The sequence below is a fragment of the Rosa chinensis genome, chromosome 6, assembly GCF_002994745.2.
Source record: "Rosa chinensis cultivar Old Blush chromosome 6, RchiOBHm-V2, whole genome shotgun sequence".
NCBI classification, from domain to species: Eukaryota; Viridiplantae; Streptophyta; class Magnoliopsida; order Rosales; family Rosaceae; genus Rosa; species Rosa chinensis.
The window spans coordinates 27,946,695-27,972,075 of record NC_037093.1 but is presented as its reverse complement, the minus strand read 5'-3'; the positions used below and the strand labels follow the sequence as shown (position 1 = coordinate 27,972,075).

The 25,381-nt window shown below is 36.9% G+C and overlaps 1 protein-coding gene across 18 annotated transcripts in view; it reads left to right on the top strand.

Annotated features, from left to right (window-relative positions):
* The window catches only part of LOC112169873, a 28,166-nt gene extending 21,949 nt beyond the window's left edge, over positions 1-6,217 (top strand). For all 18 annotated transcript variants that reach the window (XM_024306945.2, XM_024306941.2, XM_024306936.2 and 15 more), the window contains one exon: positions 5,028-6,217. In XM_024306945.2, the coding sequence (XP_024162713.1) occupies positions 5,028-5,966 (939 nt within the window). In that variant the 3' untranslated portion in view covers positions 5,967-6,217. The remainder of the gene's footprint in view (positions 1-5,027) is intronic.
* Positions 6,218-25,381: the final 19,164 nt, after the last annotated feature.

Below are 25,381 nucleotides of genomic sequence, written 5' to 3'. Positions count from 1 at the left end.
GAAGGATCCCATGAATGCTAAAGAGCTCCTCATTAAAATTTCCAAGAAACTTAGTGGCTGGAAAAGCAACACTTTGTCTAGAGCAGGGAAATTAACTCTGATCAAATCAAATTTATATGGTATTCCTAACCATATAATGTCCTGTTTCAGGTGTCCCCCAAGGTCACTAGTTCCATTGAAAAAGAAATGAGGATTTTTTTATGGGGAAATGATTCGAAAAGCCCCCAAATTGCTTGTAACCAGGTTTGCTTACCGAAGAACTAGGGTGGTCTTGGTGTTAGACCTTCTGCTTTTTTCAATAACGCTCCTCTTGCTAAGCTTGGTTGGAAATTATTAACTGACAAAGAAAATTGGTGGGTTCATTTGGTTAGGAAAAAATATTTAAGAAAGCACTCTTTTTTTTTTTTTTAATCTTAAGAAGCAGGCTAATCATTCGATGGCCTGGAAAGGTATTCTTGATTCTCGTGATCTTATCCTTCAGGGAATGCGATGGATAATTGGTTCTGGTAAGGATGTCAAATTCCGGACCTTTAATTGGGCTTTCGATTTCCCTTTATACCATCTTTTGGATGATAATGTCAAGGCTATTGTGGATTTGAATGAATCTGTAAGTGATTGCATCACCTATGGAAGCTGGAACTTGAACAAATTAGCTCTTGTCCTGGATCAAAAGATTATTGATCATATAATTAGCATTCCTATTCCTGTTTTTTATTTCCAAGATGAATTTGTTTGGGGTCCTGCAGCAGATGATGCCTTTTCCATAAAATCTGCTACTTGGCTTCAGTGTAGTCCGAATTTTCATAGCCAATCAACTTTCTTGAGTAAATTGTGGAAACTTAGTCTCCCCCAAAATTTAAAATCTTTGCTTGGCTGTTTTCGGGGGAAATTGAAAACTAGGGCTTTCATTGCTCGTTATAATCAGTCTATTGTCTCTACTTGTGCTTTTTGTGAAACAGGTTTGGAAGATTGCAACTATTTGTTCCATTCCTGTTCCTTTGCTAACAGTGTTTGGAGCTCCGTCCCAAATCTTCCTGCTCCAGCAAACTTCTCCAATCTCTCTGATTGGATCTTTTCCCTCTTTACCAAGGATTCTTCTGCAACAATTGAAGGCTGCTTATTAATTTATTGGCAAATTGGGGGGGATGGGGCAAGGAACAACCTAGTCTTCAACAACACTCTTGCTTCCCCAAACAACATCTCTCTTGCTGCGACCTCTATTGGTTCAAACTTCAGAAGCAACAATCAGTCTACTGCAAAGAAAGTCCCTTCCTCCACGACTTCTATTAATTGGAATTCTCCTCCAGCTGGTTATTTCAAACTTAACTTTGATGGTTCGGTCAAGAATCGCAACCATGCAGCTGCGGGGTACATCATCAGAGATTCTAATGGTAGTCCTCTCTTGGCGGGAGCTCATCAACTTGGTGCTACTACAGTTCCTGTCGTCGAAGGAAGTGCGCTCAAAGATGGTTTAATGCAGGCTCTTTTGCATAACGTCTCAAGAATTCAAGTTGAGGGTTATTCTCTTCTCATTATCAACTGCATAAAAAAGCTTGTATCCCTCCTTGGAAACTTAAGTCCCTCATCCAAGACATTTTCAATCTGGCTGCGAAGTTCGAGACCATTTCTTTTTCGCATGTTTTTCGCGAGGCCAACTTTGTGGCGGATGCCATTGACTCAACAGGTCATGCCCTCTCTTCTCCCAAAGTTTGGTTTGGTTCTGTTCTGGTTGCGGCCTCGTCCGCCTTACTGCTAGATATTGTAAACCTTGGCTGCCTAACGGGCTTTGCTTTGTAATTTTCTTTTCTCCTAAAAAAAAAAAACAGAAAAGATTTCTAAAAAGTTTTCAAGTTTTTCTTGCAGGGATTTAGTAAGGGTTTAGATGACTCTTTACGACTTTACCTTCTCAAATGGTTATTTTTCAACTAAATTAGAAAACAATATTATTAATCATTTTGAAGACACAAAAAGGGTTATTTTTTAAAAATTCTCAATAATCGAAGTCTTATAAGGAAACATTATCGTACAATGACTAGGATATATAAGAAGATAGGTGTAAGACTAACCTTATTATAACTGAAACAAGTCACCAGGGAGTTTGGGCGAGACACACAATGTAGGTGTGGTTAAACAAGTTATTTAATATTTCAGGAGTATAAAAGTAAAAACAAAAAAAAAAATCAGTTATATGAGTAAATTATCTCCTCTTAAATATAGAATAGATAAAATACAAAACTTCAAAGTTCCATTTCCCCGCTGTAGGAACACTAGTCTTTTGGTCAAATAAAAGAAAAAGAAAAAGTATGGTCTTGTCCAAGTCTTTCAAATTCCAAGGGAAAGAGACCAGAATTTGATTCGACACTGCAGCCCGTAACCATGCGAAGACGCTGAAGCCAAAGATGGGTTGGATTTGCGCGCGATCATGTTGAAGAAAAATTGAAGAGCAATGCTATAATATAAACTTATTTAATATTTTAAGAGTGTAAAAGTAAAAAAAGTCAGTTACGGTGAGCAACACCTCTACTCGTAAATATAGAATATACAAAACTTGAAGGTTCCATTTCCCCGCTGTACGAACACTAGTCTTTTGGTCATATAAAAGAAAAAGAAAAAGAAAAAGAAAAAGTAAGGTCGCTTCTCCAAGTCTTTCAAATTCCAACTTCCAAGGGCAAGAGACTAGAATTTGATTCGACACTGCAGCCCGTAACCATCGGAAGACGCTGAAGCTCAAGATGGGCTTACTGGGTCTTGTTGGATTTGCGCTCCAATGCTTTGTTGTTCTTGCATGGTACGCTTTCTCTACGACGATGAACACCTTGGTAAAGTTGAAGAAAAATTTCTCATAAGATGATACCAATTTTGGTTTTGTTTATGATTTACTTGCAGGCCTCTCTTTGCTTTGGTCTATCCTCTGTGAGTCCCTTTCTGACTTAACAACTGTAATATTTAACTCATGATCATGATCATGATGATGGTGATTTGCCTGATCATTGTTCTGACAGGTATTCTTCCATTAGAGCAATCGAGACAGATTCCATTACAGATACTCACAAGATAAACACGTATTGGGTCGTCTTCTCATTGATCTTGCTATTTGAACATGCTTTTATGAAGCTCCTTGAATGGTACTTCTTTATTTTCTTTTTCTTTTTTATTGGGTATTTCAATTTTTGGTTTCTCAATCAGTGAGAGATCACAAATTTTGGAGCCTTGTATGATGTAGGCAAGATAACTGTGCTTAAATCCAAATTGTAATGTGGACTGAAAGTTGTGAATTTTCCCCAGAATTTTGCAATTGGATTGGTTATCCATGCTTTTATTTCTAACTACATACTGAAAGAAATGTAAAAGTAGTAGTAAAAATTTAAAAAGGAATCTTTAAACATTTCCTATCCATTACCAGAATTAATACAAAATAAAATTTTCACACTTTGGCTGTACCTAAATGCTGGACAGGTATGAAATGCAGAGTTGGCATGACATATCCATTGTTTGTGGTATAATCAAGGAGAAATGGAGTGTTTTTCTTCACTAAGGAACAGAAAGTTTCACAAATCATTTTGAAAGTAACATCAAGACAGATGTGATATATGTACATGTGTTGTTAAATTAGATAAATATTGACAACCATGGTTCGTATAGATGTAGATGATTCTCATGTGTAAATAGTAGGATTACATGAATTTTCTGTTCTTTGTTGTTCTCTAATGCACTTCAAGCTTTTATAATGGATGTAACATATAATTTCAGTTTCAAACTCAATGTCAAATCAATTTTTGTGCATGTACCAATTTATATCTGTGAGGAAGCTTTCATTCTTTTTTCTTCAATCCAGATGCTTTTTTTTTTTTTTCCAAAGAAAAAGAGCTACTTAGTTTGATATCAGTTAGGTCCTTTACGACACAATGCTGAATCTTGTTACAACATTTCAATGATTGTGATATGTTATATTTGTTTCATTAACTTTTGGTTCCTATTTTCCAATTCGATACCTGTCAGGTTCCTGCTCTGGCCATACATTAGGCTACTGATTGTCTTCTTTTTGGTGATGCCACATTTTGATGGTGCCTTATATGTCTATCAACACCTTATCTTTCCATGCCTCTCCATGGATCCCCAAACTGTTATTAACTTGTTCAGCAAGCGGAAGGAGTCCCTTGTGAGAGATAACTTCCTTTCTGAGGTGGAGAGATATGTCAAGGAGAATGGACCTGAAGGTTTGGAAAAATTTATTGCTTGCAAGGTAAGTAGATCTTATTACTTGTATCATCATATTTATTCATTATGTACATGAATGCTTCAAAATTTGAAATCTGAGCAAACACAAATTCAGTTTTGGTCAGTAAGACCTTTGATGAAATTATTGTCAGGGGTTGATTACTAGCTCCTAACCTGGTGTCTCGCTCCAATTTTTTGTTTCAGTCAACGAGGACAAATCTCAATGTAAAAGAGTTCAATGCAGTTTCATCCATGGATAATGAAGCGGTAGAATGCATAAGATCCCTGATATGATTCATAGAGATTTTGATGGTCCTTTCAATACAGTATTAGTCTTTTTAAGCTAGATGAATTGCCTAATAATCCCAAATGGCATAGGAAAGATTTTAGTTGTTGAATGTGATCACTGATAAAGTCGGAAAAATATGGCTTTCTTTTATTACTTCTTCTGACTTAATTATTAAGTTGATGATCTGACCTTTCCTTGTCTTTTCTTGTAGTCAAAATCCATAAAGCCAAATGGTGGACAGAATGATATCAAAGCTGTGCAGGAAATGGTGAAAAAGAAGGAAACAACTGCTAGCCAAGTAAGGTTTTGCATGTGGTAAAATCTTAAAACTACATTGTTCGTTATAAATATGTTCATGGTATAAAGACTTGGCATTAGTTGCAATTCATTTACATTTGGAATGATTTGCTCATGTCTACTTTCTTTATTGCAACAGAATTGTGTCCATTTTAAGAGTATATAAATGAAAAAACAAAAAACAAAAAGAATCCTTTTGAACCTTGTTTCATTGCATTTGTAGGTTAGTCAGGCAGAGCCTAATCTCACTGTGAATGAAGATAAATTTTCTTCTAGGAAGATGAATGAAAAAGTCATCGAAGTTGCAGCCGACAGAGAAATTCTGAAGACTTCACCTCCAAAGAAAGTCCAGAAAGAGTGGACCTCAGTCAATCCGCTGCAAACTCAAACTGATGCAACGTTGACTTCCCTTCTCGGTGATAATAAACATGAGGGTACATACGAGGCACTGAAGATAAAGAATGAGGCAGAGCTCACTGGGCCTGAAAACCGTACTGTTGCAGCCATGGAAATAAATGAAAAGCTGGTTGAGGTTGGAACAGGTATAGAAGATCCAGAGTCTCCTAAAGAAGTCCAGAAAGAGTGGACTTGTGCTCTCTGTCAGGTAACTACTACATGTGAAAGAAATTTGAATTCCCACCTGCGAGGGAGAAAACACAAGGCAGCATATGAGGCACTGAAAGGGAACCAGGCATTTGTGCCCAATATTGCCCCAGCTTCAACCGCAAAAACATCCAATCAACCAAATAAGGAGCCAGGAAAGAGTATTCCGAAGAAAATGGAAATGAAAATGAAAATGAAAATGTGCAAGGCCAGAAAAATAGTAGTCCAGCTCCAATCACACAGAAGCAATCCAGCAATGGCCAGAAAGGGATCAAAACAAAAAGTTACTTTAAATGAAAATGTGCAAGGCCAGAAAAATAGTAGTCCAGCTCCAATCACAAAGAAGCAATCCAGCAATGGCCAGAAAGGGAAAATTGCTATACAGGTCGAGAAGGTACAAAGTCAACAACCGAAGCCAAATGAAGTTCCAAGGGTGAAGAGTTCTCCTTTGTGGTGCGCAATTTGTAGAATACGCTGTGCTGGTGAGATTGACATGCTGTCTCATCTCAACGGAAGAAAACACAAGGAAAATGTGCAAGAACGAAAAAAGAGAACCTAATCAAGCTTGCAAGGATGAATAAGCCCAGGGGCCCTTTGTGATACCACAACTGGTGAATTTAACACTCTGGTGAGTTCATGGTATCTCATCTTAAGTGAAGGAATTGCTGTCATAGTTTATCACCAGAAATGGTGGTTGTGCTGAGAAACGCTCAAAAAAGAAAATAGTATAGTCTGTAATTCTGATTTATTTTTCTTTGCTAAGCAACTGAAGACATTTCATGATCAGTTTAAATCATGTTCTATGATCAACATGAGTTGCATCCCGCTTAAAGGCTAACAGGACCTCACAAACGTACTCAACATGTGCTCAATATATAAAGTTATAAACACAAAGAACGTAATTGGCTTCTATGAGTTCCATTTCACTTAACCCTTCAACAAAGGCCGTCTTTCATGCAATGATGAACATAATCGCTGATGTAAACAACCGCTGAACGTATACAAGTAATACAACTAACAATAAAATAACCACAACCGTCTACAAATTCCAAATGCTCAAACCCCCTCGAGTATGTTGCAAACCCAAGCGAATAACGGAAAACTATGGGCTAATTGTCTCGCAAGATCCAAAAAATGACTAGAAGCCCTTTTTACGGCTTATCTAGAATGGCTAGAATGTTTTGTTCATGTTTACATTCTTTATAGCAAGTTAGCAACAGAATTGTGTCCCTTTTAAGAGTGTATGAATAAAAAAAAATAAAAAAATAAAAATCCTTTTGAACCTTGTTTCGTTGCATTTGTAGGTTAGTCAGGCAGAGCCTAATCTCGCTGTGAACGAAGATAAATTTTCTTCTAGGAAGATGAATGAAAAAGCCATTGAGGCTGCAGCCGACATAGAAATTCTGAATACTCCACCTCCAAAGAAAGTCCAGAAGGAGTGGACGGCAGTCAGTCCACTACCAACTCAAACTGATGCAACTTTTAGTTCCCCTCTCGATGATAATAAACACAAGCCTACATACGAGGGACTGAAGATAAAGAATGAGGCAAAGCCGAAGCTCACTCGGCCTGAAAAAGAATACTGTTGCAGCCATCGAAATATATGAAAGCTGGTTGAGGTTGGAACAGGTATAGAAGATCCAGAGCATCCTAAACAAGTCCAAAAGGAGTGGACTTGTGGTCTCTGTCAGGTAACTATATATGAACACAATTTGAATTCCCACCTGCGAGAGGGAGAGAACACAGGGCAGCATATGAGGCACTGAAAGCAGGAACCGGGCATTTGTTCCCTATTTGTCGAATGAGTGGAGTAGTTACATTCAACATGGTTTTGAGGCTGTAGTTACATTCAACATGGTTTTGAGGCTGATAGCTGATTCATTGAACATGTTATCCTGGTATCGGGAACCTGTTTTTGAGAGTAATCCGGGGTGAGCTAACTCTTTGCTCTGGTCTATCCTCTGTAAGTCCCTCTCCGACTTAACAACTGTAATATTTAACTCATGATCATGATCATGCTCATGATGATGGTGATTTGCCTGATCATTATTCTGACAGGTATTCTTCCATTAGAGCAATCGAGACAAATTCCATTACAGATACTCAGAAGATAAATACGTATTGGGTCGTCTTCTCATTGATCTTGCTATTTGAACATGCTTTTATGAAGCTCCTTGAATGGTACTTTCCTATTTTCTTTTGCTTTTTTATTGGGTATTTCTATTTTTGATTTCCCAATCAATGATAGATCACAAATTTTGGAGCCTTGTATAATGTAGACAAGATACTGTGTTGAAATCCTATTTGTAATGTGGACCGAAAGTTGTGAATTTTCCCCAAAATTTTTGCAATTGAATCGGTTATCCATGCTTTTATTTCTAACTACATACAGATAGAAGTGGAAAAGTAGTGATAAAATTTAAAACGGAATCTTTAAACATTTCCTACCCATTACCAGAATCAATAGGAGAGAAAGCTTTCAAACTGTGGCTGTACTTAAATGCTGGACATGTAGTGACAGGTGTGGAACGTGGAGTTGGCATATTCATTGTTTGTGGTGTAACCAAGGAGAAACAGAGAATTTTTCTTCACTAAGGAACAGACAGTTTCACAAGTCATTTTGAAAGTAACATCAAGATGGATATGATATATGTACATGTGATGTTAAAATAGATAAAGCACGGTTCCTTGTTTAAGGAGAAATATTGATATCCATGGTTTGTTTAGATGTAGATGATCCTCATGTGTAAATAGTAGGATTACATGAATTTTCTGTTCTTTGTTGTTCTCTAATGCACTTCAAGCTTTTATAATGGATGTAATATATCATTTCAGTTTCAAACTCAATGTCAGATCAATTTTTTGCATGTACCAATGTATATCTGTGAGGAAGCTTGCATTCTTTTTTTTTTTTTTTTTTTTTCCAAAGAAAAATAGCTACATAGTTTGATATCAGCTAGGTCCTTTGCGACAAAGTGCTGAATTTTGTTGCAATTTTTCAATGATCGTATTTGTTTCATTAACTTTTATTTCCTATTTTCCAATTCGATACCTGTCAGGTTCCTGCTCTGGCCATACATTAGGCTACTGATTGTCTTCTTTTTGGTGATGCCACATTTTGATGGTGCCTTATGTGTCTATAAACACCTTATCTGTCCATGCCTCTCCATGGATCCCCAAATTGTTATCAACTTGTTCAACAAGCAGAAGGAGTCCCTTGTGAGAGATAACTTTCTCTCTGAGGTTGAGAGATATGTCAAGGAGAATGGACCTGAAGGTTTGGAAAAATTTATTGCTTGCAAGGTAAGCAAATCTTGTTACTTGTATCATTGTAATTATTCATTGTGTACATGAATGCTTCAAAAATCGAAATCTGAGAAAACACAAATTCAGTTTTGGTCAGTAGGACTTTTGATGAAATATTTGTTAGAGGTTGATTACTAGCTCCTGACCTGGTGTGTCACTCCAATTTTTTGTTTCAGTCAACAAGGACTAATCTTAATGTAGAAGAGTTTAATGCAGTTTCATCCATGGATAATGAAGCGGTAGAATGCATACGATCCCTGATGTGATTCATAGAGATTTCGATACAGTATTAGTCATTTTGAGCTAGATGAATTGCCTAACAATCCCAAATGGCACAGGAAAGATTTTAGTTGTTGGTTGTGATCACTGATAAACCCTGAAAAATATGGATTTCTTTTATTACTTCTTCTGACTTAACTATTAAGTTGATGATTTGACCTTTCCTTGTCTTTTCTTGTATTCAAAATCCATAAAGCCAAATGATGGACAGAATGATATCAAAGCTGTGCAGGTTATGGTGAAAGAGAAATGCTAGCTACCTTCCCCTTTTACCTTTCCCTTTCAACCTTCCCTACTCAACAAATGACATGTGGATTCCACTACCATTTTAAACTCAATATTTATTACATTGCATAACTAATTCTATTTTTTCCATGTCTACCCTTCTAATAAATGTCTCACATTTTTTTTCTTTCTATATTTTACTTTGACTTTGCAGGATATTTAAGTTATTTTTCATTTTTTTTCTTAATTAATTTTGCATTTTTTAATTGTTATTTTGACAATCTGGGTTGTGGTTTTTTCCTTTCTGGGTTCATCTAGGTCAAACTTCCCCATACCTATCTTCCCTTTCTCTCAAATATTTCTTTTTCTCTTTCTATTTCTCTAGCATCCATTCTAAAATCCATTCCCATTTTTTTAATCTTCGTTCAATCAAATCTTTTTTTTTTATCTCTTTCTTTTTCTCTAGCATCCACTCTGAAATCCATTCCCATTTTTTAATCTTTGTTCAATTTCATTTCTTTGGCAAGGAAATGAAATTGAACAAAGATTTTAAAAATTGTTGTTGTTTTTTTTGTTTTTTGTTTTTTTTAAGAAATTGAGCTAACTGAACCCTTTCACCGGGCATACCATTACTCTTCCACCACTTATAAAAACCACAGATAGAAGATGTTCTATTTATTCGGTTGAATTGTCGGCTGACCCATGTTTGTGTCCTAATGATTATGAAGTACTAGTACGATACAATAGTGAGTTTCTTTCTGTAACTAGTCTTGCATATTTTAGATCAGGGGATGATACTTGGACTCAAATAGATGATGAAAGTTTCGCCAGCAAAGTTAGATGGCGATTAAGAGTATTGAAAGTGATGTTTTACTAGATAATAATAATGCAAGCTAAAAAGAAAAAAACCACAACCCATATTGTCAAAATAACAATTAAAAAATGCAAAATTAATTAAGAAAAAAGAAATGCAAAATAAATTAAACATCCTACAAAGTCAAAGTAAATATATAGAAAGAAAAAAAAAATGTGAGACATTTATTAGAAGGGCAGACATGGAAAAAATAGAATTAGTTATTCAATGTAATAAATATTGAGTTTAAAGTGGTAGTGGAATCCACATGTCACTTGTTGAGCGGAGAAGGTTGAAAGGGAAAGGTAGAAAGGGAAGGTAGCTAGCATTCCTCTATGGTGAAAAAGAAGGAAACAACTGGTAGCCATGTAAGGTTTTGCATGTGGTAAAATCTTATAACTGCATTGTTGGTTATAAATATGTTCATGGTATAAAGACTTGGCATCAGTTGCAATTCATTTGCCATAAGAAAAATGCGTCTAGTCACTTTGCTGAATCTTTGGTGGTGGGGTTGCTTCTTATATATCCGCCGAATGTGTCGTTGTCATTCTTTTCTCCAGACTTGTCACATGAATTTGGGTTTTACTCTTTCTTTGAAATGTTTTTTTCATGTTTACTTTCTTTATTGCAACAGAATTGTGTCCATCTTAAGAGTGGATAAAAAAAAATAAAAAAATCCTTTTGAACCTTGTTTCATTGCATTTGTAGGTTAGTCCGGCGGAGCTTAACCTCACTGTGAATGAAGATAAATTTTCTTCTGGGAAGATGAATGTAAAAGCCATTGAGGTTGCAGCTGACGGAGAAATTCTGAATACTCCACCTCCAAAGAAAGTCCAAAAGGAGTGGACCACAGTCAGTCCGCTACTAACTCAAACTGATGCAACTTTTAGTTCCCCTCTCGGTGATAATAAACACAAGGCTACATACGAGGGACTGAAGATAAAGAATGAGGGAAAGCTGAAGCTCACTGGGCCTGAAAACCGTACTGTTGCAGCCATGGAAATATATGGAAAGCCGGTTGAGGTTGGAACAGGTGTAGAGGATCCAGAGCATCCTAAAGAAGTCACAAAAGAGTGGACTTGTGCTTTCTGTCAGGAAACTACATATGAACACAATTTGAATTCCCACAATTTGAATTCCCACCTGCGAGGAAGAAAACACAGGGCGGCATATGAGGCACTGAAAGCAGGGAACCAGGCATTTGTTCCCTATTTGTCGAATGAGTGGAGTAGTTACATTCAACATGGTTTTGAGGCTGATTCATTGAACATGTTATCCTGGTATCGGGAAACTGTTTTTGAGAGTAACCCGGGCTCTACTTTTGTTTTGGAAGTTGATTCATCGAGTAATCGGTTTCAGAGGCTTTTCCTAGCTTATGCAGGCTGTGTTGAAGGCTTTGAATTTTGTCTTCCTGTACTGTTTGTGGATGGGACTTTTGGAAAGAGTATTTACAAAGAGCAGATTCATTGTTGTCACGCCCCGAATTTTGAATAACAAATTCAAATCCGAAACATGAATAATAACCAATACAAATAAATTCCTGAATTTTTTTCTTAACCAGCGTCTCGCAAACCATAATACAAACCTCGTAGCAAACTATCTCTTGAGTCAATTATTACAATACCAACAAAGATAAAATGTTAAGTCCGTAAGAGTCTACAACACACCAAAATAGGTTAAGTGCAACACTTAACACCGATATCCTACTCCGCTCGATCTCCACCCTGATACTCCTAACCTGCAGAGTTATCCGCTACACCGTTTGAATAGTGTACCGGGATTGCAAACACAAAACCCGGTAAGCTTTTTGCAAAGCCCGTGAGTAAATAAGAAATGAACAGTTGATTTATTAAATCACAATTCTTTTAATTCAAGTAAAACAATCTAACAATCCGAACACACACAACAACCCCAACAATTTAACTCACCTGGCACAAAGTACTCACAATGCAATAACCTAGTTACCACCATGACCGTACTCCCACAACAGTCTAGAGCTCTATCTGAATCGTTACTTGTCACCTTGGCCTAGGTGCAAGCATCCGGTATACTTCGATTAATACTATAACCGTCGAACTTTGGGCATTTCTGCCCGCAGAACAAAAATACTTCGTTTATCACAATGATAACCATCGAACTTTGGACATTTCTGCCCTCAGAACAAAACACTCTGGTTATTATAACCATCGAACTTTGGACATTTCAGTCCGCTGAACAAAATATAAATAGAATCCCACCCGTTTCACAATATCACGTCTCCACCCAAATCATACTCACAATAATACCAATTATCATAATATTCATGGCAAATATATCCTTCATACAAGTATAAAAACGAAATCATCAAAAAACCACATATTTCAATGTCACACCATTCCGTATAAAATCACGTAAATATATATATACGTAATCATCCACTCATGAATGACCACTAATACCAACTATAGTTCACACGTAGTAAAACCAAGAAATTCATTTTCTTATATACTTTAAATTTCATTTTCTTAAAACCATTTTTTCACACATAACAATTAATTGTGCAATAAGGAAATTCGGTTCGTAAATGAACCATGTGAGATTTACTCACCTCTAATCCCGCTGCGTCTTCTCAACAGCTTAAAATACGGTTCACAATCGTCCACCAACTCAAACCGTCAATCACCTAACCAAATACGATAATTAACTTAGCGTACAATTCAAGAACGCACTTATATGAAGATCCAACGGTCGGATCTTCACCCGTGACCACACAAAGTCATCGGGATAGTCCTACGATCATCATATCAAACTACAAGTCCAACAGACGGTCCGATCTTCACAGATCACAAATCGAACGATCGAAATCGATCGAAATTGTAAAATTCATAACTTAATCATACGATCTCCAAAATTCACATGCTATATATCGAAATGATTATATGAACACGTAGAACATAAAAATGGGCAGAAACTTCCCTTGGGACCCCCGGAGGTGGCCGGAAAAGGCCGCCGGAGTTAGGGACAGATCCGCCATCGACCACCGCCAATGGTGTCGGGGCTGGGCTTTTCCTCTTCTTTTAATCATTTTGAGCAACTTTCATAACTATCAGGAAGTCAGAAAATGAGTGGAAGTGGTCGAAAATTACCAAAACAGTCTGGTTTGGCCGGAAAATCTGCAAAAAACGGCAAGGCTTCCGACGAGCGTGAAATCGATCACTTCAGGTGTTTTTCTTCTTGGTTCTTGTCTAGAAACTCAAGGTGAGTTCAAAAAGCAAAGAACATCGAGTTCTGGTGGCCGGTAGCTCGAGATATTCACTTCGCACTCAAAACGGTCGGAAATGGAAACAAGCTTCTTGCCGCCGCTACAAGCCATGCCACGGCGCAAGGCTGCCACTGGCAGCTGCGCAAGGTCAAGAAGAAGCCGTGGGAGGTGGTTTGGTGGCCGAAGGAGGGAGAACGGAGCCGGAGACTCCTTGCTCTGTTTTCGGCTCGAGCTCGGGAGGGGGAGAGAGAGAGAGAGAAGGAAACTGTGCGGCTGCCAAAAATGGAAACCCTAGCTATTTTTGGAAATTCCCAAAAATAGCTAGGTATATATACCCAAAATGGAAACTTTTCCAAACGCGATAACTTCTTCGTACGAACTCCGATTCTTGCGTTCCGCATATGCACGAACTCGTATCGACGAGCTTGATTTTAGTGACCCCCCCCCCCCCCCCCTAAATAACGTTTGTCTCGAAAATAAACTCATTCGAAACCAAATTTCTCATACAACGACATACGAATCATGCCCACAATTCATATTTCATCTAATTGAACAAATATCGGATTCCAAAATATTTATCGGAGAATTTCGGGTCTTCACATTTGTGCAACTGGAATGAATGGAAATCGAAGTAATTTTCTCTTTTATTGCACCCTAATAATATCTTTTTAATACTTTTATTGCCCCCCAATGAAATAAGGTTTCAGACTTTTTTCTTCTAATTTCTTTTGCTTTCTGTTTCTTTTTCTTTTTTACGTTATTTCATTGGTCTTTTTGAAATTGTGGAGCGGCACGCTCCCATAGGCAGTGCAGCTGCACCTTGCAATATCTTTTATTGCCCTCTAATAAATTTTATTTTCTTGTTCTTTTCCCTTTTTATTTATTTCTTCTTGTCCTATTGTTTTTTATTCTTTTTTGTTGAAATTGTGGAGTGGCATGCTCTCGTTGACAGTGTAGCGATACACTGTAATATCTTTTATTTCCCTCCAATAAATTTTTATTTTCTTATGACTTTTTTTCCATTTTTTCTCTTTACTTGTTTGGGCTTCTATCATTGTTCCTTTTGAATTTGTGGAGTAGCATGCTCCCATTGTGGAGCGGCATGCAGCAATATCTCTTATTGCCCCTCAATAAACTGACCTTCTTCTTTGTGCAGGTTTCTTCCCTTTTGCAATGTGTGTGTGATTCTGAGACGGATGCAAATTGGACCTTTTTTTTCGAACACTTGAAGAGCTTACTTGAACCTCAAGGTAGAGTGATTACATTTATTAGTGCTCGTACTGTGGGACTATTGAGTGCTTTCGATAAGGTATTTCCTGCTAATCCTCATCTATTTTGTTACAAGCACTTGGCGTTTAACCTTATGAGTAAATACAAGGATGAAGGGGGTTCTGTTATGAAAGAGGATGTTAAAAAGAAGTTTTTTGAGTTAGCATATTCATGTACTGATAAGGAATATTGTTTCCATTTAAGAGAGCTAACTGAAGTGGGGGGTTTTGATATTATAAACACATTTCTTTCTGATATGCCTCTTGAAAATTGGTGCTGTCCTTGGATCTCATTATGGAATTATGGCTAATAGCATAACGGAGTCTTTTAATTCATGGTTTTCTCTTGAGTGTGAGATGCCTGTATATACTATGCTTGATCAGACTAGGATTAAGATAATGCAGCAGATGAGTGAGAGGAGAGATGAGGCAGAACTTTGGATCACAGAACTTATTCCAGTTATGGAGGGTCGTTTGAAGGATAGTATAAAGCAAGCTCGCAATTTAAGTGTGCATTACTTGCATACAAATGTTTATGAAGTTCGTTCTAAGTACTCTTATGAAGTGAACCTTGGAACTCTTTCATGCTCATGTAAAGAATGGCAAATTAATTGCTTTCCTTGCTGCCATGGTCTTGCTGCAATGCAATTTGCCTCACTGGATGTGTATGCATTTATTGATCAGTACTTTCATGTTGATCATTACTTGAAGTGCTATGATTTCCCTATTTGTCCGATATCTAATATGGATATACTACCTCCACTTAAAAAGAAGCCGCCCAGGAGGCCTAGGCTCAAGATGTTCAAGTCTAGAGGAGAGTCTAAAAAGAAGCTAATTCATTGCGGCCGTTGTGGTAAAATGGGTCAGCACAACAAGAAGACCTGCACAGTATCTATTTGATTGCAAAGTTGTCGAATGTTTTAACTTTCTGTCTATTTTTCATTAGGAAGCAGTAGAACATTTCCCTTTGGAAGATGATTGAGATTGATTAGTGCTTGAATTTTGTTTCTTTTTGAGATTATGTTTTTGAAGTACTTGTATCGAGAATTTTTCTGCTTACTCTACATTTTGATTTTGATTTTTCAATTATTGCAGGAGTTTATTTTATGTTCATTTTCATTTTAACATGTTTGATTGTGAAGGGCAAGCTTTTCCAATGTGATGTGAAAGCACATTGACTCATTAAAAAAGTTTTACTAGGGGGAATAACTTCTATTGCCCCCAATAAAATTTGAGGACTTGAATTCACCAAGAATAGAATTTGAATATTGTACTTTTCCAATGTAATTTGAAACCCAGTATAGAATAAGCAGGGATCGTTCAAGTTGGGGATTGAGGGTACTCACATATAAATCACAAAAGCGACAATTATTCAGAAGTATAGATCACACGAATTAAAATATATATAAACAAAGAATTCGACATTTACAACAAAGAATTAGAATCTAAGTACATCACAAACACAAATACAAATTCTTACACAAAACCTAAAACAAATCTAATTAGGAAAACATATACAAAATGTAAAAATTTGAAACTAAAAACAATATTTTCGATTTCTTTAGGGTATTTTCATATTATATATGAAATATTTACAAGTACAGAAAACCAAAAACACAAATTTATATACAAGAACAATATTTATGAAATCAAAGAAGAGTTTTGGGGGTTTTGGGAATGAAATTTTCAGCAAACAAAAATAAAAGAAAACGTTGAGAATGAAAGGGAACATGAACGGAAACTTTGAAAACGATTTATGAACCACAATTCAATGCTCAAGGGAACATGAACGGAAACTTTGAAAACAATTTTTCAACCACAATTCAATGCTCAATTTGTTACATGCATGCTTAATCCTTTACTAATGCCATGAAATGCTATCAATCAAGAAACAAAGTTAAAAGAAAACAATGTCCCTTATTTTACTTCCCTTTACACAATTGATCAAGCAAAGCACCTAACCAATATATTTCAAAAGCAGGTTTCACACAATCAAAGCAGCCGTGCAAACTTAGGTTTCAAATCATTAAGAACATGTGAAATTAGTTTAGTCAATAAACATGCAAATCCAAGTACTCAAAACAAGTCAATTCAATGCATGCATAATCTGATTTTGACTTATGTCCTAAGCCTTTTCTACTCATTTGAATTAGGGTTACAAAGCACAAACCTAATTACTAGCTCCAATTACATGCAATCATCCTAAGTTTGCCACCAAAGAACAAGAACATGCAAAAGGTATCAATAAAACAAAATCAGATTATCTTTTCATATTTAGGCAAAAGCAAACAATCAAGAACACATAAATACAAATATCACATAGAAAAGAGCATCAAAATTGCTCACAAAATCAGAGTAGTTATTCATAGGTTTCAGATTACACAAAAGAAATTCCAAAGCTGAAAATCTATTACAAAGAACAAAAACCGTAAGGAATAGATGAAGATGGTGGTATCACGTCCCAAAGATCCATAGCAGCTCTAAGGTGTCACAACAAGGTGAAGATCACAACTAGGAATGGTGTTGAGCATGGCAAAGCTTCCTTGTGATGTGAAAATTTGAAAACTAAAGAGAAACTTGTGAGAATACGAAATTGTGGAGAGTATGGTGTATCTTGACTTCTAAAATGCCTTCTTTATATACTGGAACGTCCAAGGCATCTCCCAATTTGTTCCCACTTGAGTTCTCCAAGTTCGTATTGATCTAGGATTGGTTGACCCGAAACAAATTCACGGACAGATTGACCTTCGTGTACTAAATCAGCCATAACTTCTCCTAAAACATTGATATTGACGAACCGTAAAAAGTTTTGGAAACAAGACATCCGTAGATTTCCAATAGCATAAGGATCATAACCTGCATCATTCTAAGCTGCTCTCAGGTGTTTGTCAAATTTGAAACAGATTTGAATTTGATGCGTTCTTTGTGTCCAATTAGGTTTCTTTGCTGCCACATGCCTTGCACATGTAGTCCATGACATCATCTAGAAGCTTCATGATTATTTTTTATGCTTTCCTAGCTTCCATAGGTCTCCTAAGTCTCATCAGGACTCCACATGCCAACCAGTTTCCTAGTAAGGATTTACTAGAATTTTGCTGTTAGACATCACAACAATTACATCGGTGAGAAATTCACGTGATGTAAAAAAATATTCTAACATCGGTTTTTGAAAATTCGATTTCTATTCATATAATTAACATCATTTGTTACTATTGACCGATGTCTATAATTTGATTCTTGTTCAAGTAAATCCAGAATATGTGTTTGGCCCAAACTCGAGGTTACTTGCCCTAGTTGAAATAGGGTTTATATTAGAGATATTATCGGAGAATCTTAGGAGATATCCAATCAATGTACGATTATGTTTCCATGTACAACTCTATCTCTATGCTTGTAATCCTCTATATAAAGAGGCCCTATTATTAATGAAAGTATGACTCAATTCTCTCCCAATTCAGTTTTTCAACACGTTATCAGCACGAGCTCTAACCCTAGCTTTAGAAACCAAAACCCCAGAAATTGATCGAACTCCACCGGATTAGCCTTGTCTGCGCTACTACTGCCTCCGCAGCCCCCGTGTTGCAACTCAATGCTAACCCTACCGAGTTAGCCTCGCTACCCCTGCATCGCCCGTAAGCCCTACTTGCCTTCTGCCCTCTCACGCGCTCTCCTGCCCTCGCGACCGCGACTCATCAGTGGCACCGCGACCCTGTGACCCCAATGTCACCGCAACTCGCTCGTAATATTGCACGCCTGTGACTCCACGACCCTAGTGACCTCAGCGACACTGCGACTCGCCCGCGACTCCGCAATCCCGCGACCCCTGCGACTCCTCATTCCTGCGACTCGCGACCCTGCTACCGCCATCTCCCTAGAATGCTTGCCTAGGACTGAAGCTCGTCTGCAATCCTTCAACGAGGATCGAGTACATCTCGCAATCCTTAGAGGTATGTTTTACTAAAAGTTCCCATTTTTGAGTTTCTCTTCTTTTCTCAGGGACTTGCAAACTCCCTTCTTATACCGCCCTTTCTTCATCATAGGGGATACCTAATTAAGCCGAACGGTGGGGGTTCGTGCTCACTCCAAGCTTGGAGCTTGTTGAGATCTCAAAACTTAGAGTTTGTAGAGAATTTATGATCGACCACTTACGTCATTGTTTCGATCTAATCCAATACCTCTTGGAATTTAATTTCTTGGAAGCGATTACGCTCCAAAACTAACCCTAATTTATTGTTCTCTTTTAGGATGAGTAACCTGAACAAATTGGACTTTGCTCCATTGGGAACAACTGGCTCTAAATACCACAGGTGGGTTCGTGATGTCTACCAGCATCTCAAGGCCGATAGAATCCTAGATACGATTCTCGAGCCTAGTCAGGACGTGCTAACTGTTGAGCAAGCTCAAGCTTTGGAAGCAAATAGAGTAGCCTTAGAGGCAAATAAGGTGAAAGCCATCATCCTAATGACTCGTCATATGGATGATTCGCTCCAGTACGAGTGTATGAATGAAGAAGACCCCATAAGGCTTTGGGTCTCACTCGAAGATAGATTTGGCAACGTCCGTGACTCCCTGCTTCCTGACCTAGAAGTAAGATGGATAGCCTCCGCTTTTGTGATTTCAAGTCAGTTCTTGACTACAACTCGGAAGCACTTCGCATTAAATCCTTAATGGAATTCTGTGGTAAAGAGATCACACATGCGATGTTGATTGAGAAAACTCTCTCTACCATCATTCCTATATTCTAAATGAGCAACAATATATGCAAAGCATAATAACAATACAAACAACCACACAAAAAGGTTAGAAATGTAGTTCAGCATATCCAATACTAGAGAACAACTGATCGAGTTACTGAGTAATAACCCAAAAGCAAACCCAACAATCAACAAGCTGCCTAGCAACAACCAATTTCAAGTGATTTGAATTAAACTCAAGAGTAAATCGAACAATATGAATTGAGTTGAACCCATCTAAACCTAATTAATCTAAGCTTAGTCAAGTCTATACATGCTTCCGCCATCATTAACCAGAGGAATATAGTAAATTCACAACAGAATTCCCCATCTTATATAACCAGCAAACAACATCAACAATCAAATTCCAATTCTAACACTCCTTAACAAACAATTTAACCTAATCTTTCAATAAGCTCAGTACCACATCAAAATTACTCTTAAAAATTGAACAAAACCCAATCTTTCTCTAAATTACCCCACTAGCTACCCAGTACTCTAAGTAGTCACTAAGCTCATTATCAATTGGCTCTGTTTGCACAAAATGGACAAAGCATCAACACTTTACTGGTAGAAGCACCATTTAATCTACAATTAAATAGCTGATTACTACATTTAATTTAGTAAATGATGTGATTCATGCTAAGCTACATTCTAAATTTGCATAGATTCGTGTGGGGATTATAGAGTCAATTGCTTTTTGTAGCTCATAGTCAGAGGTAGCTTTATTGTACGACAATGGCTAGGTGGCAAACCATCTTTACTTTCATTTTTGTTTATTATTCAGTATTGAGAACAAAAGGGAAGGCTGTCAAACTTTGCCCAACTTAAACCTGGATGAAGAAAATGACCCTTTTCAGACTTTATTCTGAAAAAAAAAAAAAAAAAAAAAAAAAAAAAAAAAAAAACAAACAAACAAACAAACCAAAAAAGTTTTAAAGGAAAAAATAGTTGAAGATATTTATGTGATGTTGACTGGTCAGATTTGTAGTCAGGGAATTTGACTGAAGCAATAGGTTTTGTCCAAGGCAGGACATCTGTGATGGTGATCTCTGTTGAGACCTGCTCAGTAAAGGGTCTCCTATTAGAAACAAAAGTTATTGAAATCCAAACACTATAAGAAAAAATGAACACTGGGAGACTTTACAGTTGTTTCTGTATCAGCTTTAATATCAACCGTAGCTTTCTTGTATTGTGCTTCATCCCCAAGAGAAAGACCTCCTTGCTTGGCCAAGGAGGAGTTGATGGGCTAAAATCAAAGAGAAAATTATGATTACTTATCACTATACAAATGCACATATGGAATTAAAAAAACAAAAGCAGCCGTAATGTACGTGAACTTATCAAGGAATCTAGTAGAATCTAGTAGTTTCAATATAATCTCGGGAAAACTACAGCAACAAAATTCGATTCAGGTAGGCAAGCAAGAAAACTCATCCCTGCTCAACTCATTGCCTAAGCAGCTACTCACATAGTCAACATACAAAAATTATAAGATTTTACTTCTACACAAGTTTTGTTAGCCAAATAGCCACCCTCAAGTATAAGGGTCAAGTTATAGTGTAAGAGATTATGAGTAGAGGATATTGTTCTCAAGGGATTGGAAAACCACTCTAGCTAGGGAAAACCTAAAGGATGCTAGATGAATATGCAAATGTACAAATTTGATAGGAGCATTTTAATGCGACATTTTAATATTTAAGTCCCTATATTTTGTTTAGTTATTTCCTTTACTTAATCATTTTTAATTTAGTTTATATTTTCTAAGTATATCAGAAAAAATGACAAGAAAATGAGCTTAAAGACACATGAGAAGAATGTGAGACATTGGAGACGACAAAGACAAGGCACAAGGATGCATAAATGAGCTTAAACGAATAAATAAAGTTTTCCCGGTCCAGCTAGGAAATCTTGGTCAGACTAGGAAATCCAGTCAAAGTAGGAATTCTGAAGACATGAGGAATCCTGATGAGGCTAGGAAACCTGAGAGCATTAGGAGACCATGTGGCTTCAAGATTACTCAAGAAAGCTCAAGATTGTTCTACAATATTTTGGGATTTTCGGCAATTGAAGTAATTAACCTAATTACTCTAGGGCTTTTGGGACGTGAAAAGGAGTATTTTTGGGGGATAAATACATGATTTGCAGTGAAAATAAAAGAAGATTCAAGAAGGTGATGTTTTGAACTTATCCTAGAGAATTTCAAGGGATTTCAACAAACAAAAATGTTGAAAACAGGTCCAGATCGATACATTCCTTGAGCTCCACACTCCATCCTTGGCCAAAATTGAGGAGATAAATCAGAAAATAATCATGTGATTAATGCAAAAATAATCTTCCTAGAATCAAGGTGTTAATTTGAAGGCTTTTTATCAGTTGGATGACACAGGAAGGATGATGTGAAATTATCTGATTGGCTAATGCTGTGTGGATCAATCAAATAAATCCTAGAAAATAAAAAGAAGAATTTTGAAAACTTGGAGACTAAGTTGTCATCCTCCAATAAATAGGAGCATCATTGGGACGTTTCACACACCACTTCACCCATAATTCCAGCACAAAAATCAATTTCATTCACTATTCTTCATAGTCTGCATTATCAACTAAGGAGGAGAAGAAGTCATGCAATACATCAAAATCTTAGCTGCCATCCACTCTTGTGTCGTCCCTAGAAGATTTCTTGCTTTCAAGGATCTTCAAGTTCTTCGTTTCAAGGGTTTGTCATTCATCTTTCACGGTGTATTTCATCATTTTCTTTTGTTTTCTTTGTTTGATTTCGTAAACTATGAATTCTAGTTAACATAATGTTAAGGGAAAAGTTTAAAGCCCGTCTCTATGTTTTGAAATAAAGTTGCAATTTCTTTGTGTTGATTTCTATGTTGCTTATGTGAGATTGCTTGATTGATTTTGGATTACAGAAAACTTTTGCATGTTTATGTTCTTTAGTGGCCAACTTAGGATATATGCATGTAATTGGGGCTAGATTTAGGTAAATAATTCATCTAATAGTTTTATGAACCTATTTCATAAGTAGTAAACGCTTTGGACAAAAGTCGAAATCAATTAAGGAGGATTGCAAATAGATGAGCTTTCTCATACTAGGTTGTGCACTTTGGTTGACATCCTTTCTTTGTTCTTCATGCATTGAATGTGTTCTTGATTAGTTAGCTTTCTAGACTATAATTTCATGTTCAATAGGATTGATTTAGGTGCTTTCACTTGATCAATTATTCAAGGAAAGTAATATATGGGAAATCATTTGCTTATTAACGTTTCACACGGTCAACTTCTTTCTCATGACATAGAAAATTGACCATAAAGATTTGTAATCGGATTTCTTGCATATGGATGTAGTTTTGATCTTTGTTCCTTGCATTCCACCCTTGTATATATGTTTTTACATTTTCTTTATTTTATTTGTTTCAATTTTTTATTTTATAATCTTAAAACCCCCCCTTTTGTGTTTACTTGTATATATTTCTATTCTTTGTTTTATGTTTGTAAATAATATTTTATACTTATATTAATTCTTTATTTGTTTATACAATTACAGGTGTACCCTCAATCCCGACTTGAACGATCGCTACTTATTCTATAATGACAACTACATTTTGCAAGATTAAATTGTGTGCTACTTTTAGCATGTCAAAATCACAAACAAGGGTTCACAATTGAACAAAAGTTGATGATGAATATATGCATGATGGTGTATTGGATTGATTTTTTGCTTTGAAGATGGTTTCAACTCAAACTAACACAAAATAAAAACTTGAAATGTAAACTAGGTTATGCTAAACTATATGTGACAAAATGGATAGAAGTTAAAGATTTAGATTGTTCACCATAGCCTCTCTTGCATGCATTGATGTTCAAACTATAAATAAAATAATCCCAAGTATCCAATTTCCCTCTTAGCATCCAGATAAAACTGCTAAGGCCTAAACTCCTTTGATTTTATCAATTTCCACTGGATAAGTTATATTACTAGATAAGAATCAATTCGTTGCTCTTAGATGCATAAAGGTTTGAGTTTAGATAATCAAGCAAGCAAACCAATCCTAAATCTAGGTGATTTTAACTCACTACCCTCACATACACACCTAGCGTGCTATCAGGCTTTCAATGTCCAAAGCTAGCTATTCTCTAAATATTGTTCATGTAATGATAAATGCAAAGTATTGAAATTAGCTAGATTCAAATACAAGCATTTACTTCTTGAATTATCATGTGAAGATGATTGCATCAAATAAGACTCAAATATCAATTAATTCAAGTTTGGTTAGGGCTTTCAACCCTAACCCCAACAATAGACTACTCATACATATCTACATAAACTAGCATCAACATAATGGAAAACATTAAGCTATCCAAGAATAGAGTTTAGAAATAACTAGAGATGATCACAAGTGCAGGATGATGAAGTGGTTGATCATGGAAACTTTGTTATGGAGATGATGTAGTGGCTCCTCTTGTGCTCTAGCTTCTTCCTTGAACTTCTTTTTCAAGACTTGAGATGATGATGGTGCTTGGTATATGTAAGATGTTATGAGTAGGGATGTAGTTGAAAAATGAAGTGGTGGAGATGGAGGTTTTGTGGAGCAGATGGTAGTGGATTGTGTAGGGAATAGAGAGAGAGAGAAAAAAAAAGATGTAATGGCTAAGTGTGGTGATGCCTTCTTCCTTGTGAGAATGGGTGCTTAAATAGATGGAGAAAGAGATGTGAAATGGTGATTAGAAGCAAAAGGAAGCAGCTCAAGCATTGTGAGAAGCATGGAGGTGGAGTATAAGAGTGGTAATAGATCCCAAAACCAAGGGAAAAAGGTATGGGAGTGATGGTATAGGTTAGAATAGGTAATGATGAGTGAAAGAAGGTGATTAAACCGGCCCGTAAAAACCTAGCAGATTTTTGTGTGCTAGATGAAGACTTTTGGTGCACAGAGGGAGTAGAGATGGTGTGGGAAAGAAGAAAAAAGGGTATGGTTGATTTGGAGTTAAAAAGGTTTGGGATTTGGTAATGATGGAGTGATGGTGAATGGATGTAATGAGATAAGTACAATGTTACTCCTCCTCCTTGCTCCTCCATGAGTATAGCCGGAAAATACATGGCACCATCGTGAGTGGTGGTGCGCCAGCACTTGTGCCTTCAAAAGTGGTGGTGCAAGGAAAAATCGCCGAAATTTCACTTTTTTTTCCTTGTCAAGATTTTCTACAAAACATGGAATTGGATTAGTCAACATTAAATTGGACTTTAGAACAAATAATTTCCATGTCTTAGGGTGCGCGCGTACACACACACACACACACACACACACACACACACACATATATATATATATGAATTATGATCTAACAAGTTTGATTAACTGAATGATAGATAAGCTAAAAGCAACAAGGAGCCACAGTTTTTCAAATAAACAACAATTGGGGCACCTGATAATTTAATTCAAAAGTAGTATATAAACAATCAATGACTGGTACTTTGTTCTCGCTGACTGGCATTTCACAAGCAAATCATACTAAAATAAAGCAAAAGCTACATTTTGTACCTCAAATTGCAAAGAATATGATTAGGGTTCATCATGGGTATAGTTGGAAAATACATAGCACCATCGTGAGTGGTGGTGCGCCGCCATTTGTGCCTTCAAAAGTGGTGGTGCATGGAAAAATCGCCGAAATTTCACCTTTTTTTTCCTTGTCAAGATTTTCTACAAAACATGGAATTGGATTAGTCAACATTTAATTGGATTTTAGAACAAATAATTTCCATATTTTAGGGCGCGTGCACACACACACATACACACACAGATAGATATATATATATATAGATATATATATAGGGGCGGGTTCTGAAGCGGACGTCCGCACTTGGCTAAAGTGCAGACGGCGACGCAGCGGCGGCGTTCCAGGCTGCGACGGAGGCTCGGGGCTTGGCGGACGGAGGCCGGAGGCTTGGTGGACGGTTCTAGGCAACGTTCGAGGTTGGAGGAGGTCGGAGTTGCAGGTTTCTGGGCAGCGAGCTCACCTGCAACTGCAGGTTTCTGGCCAAGGCTGCAACCACGTCGCCGGCGA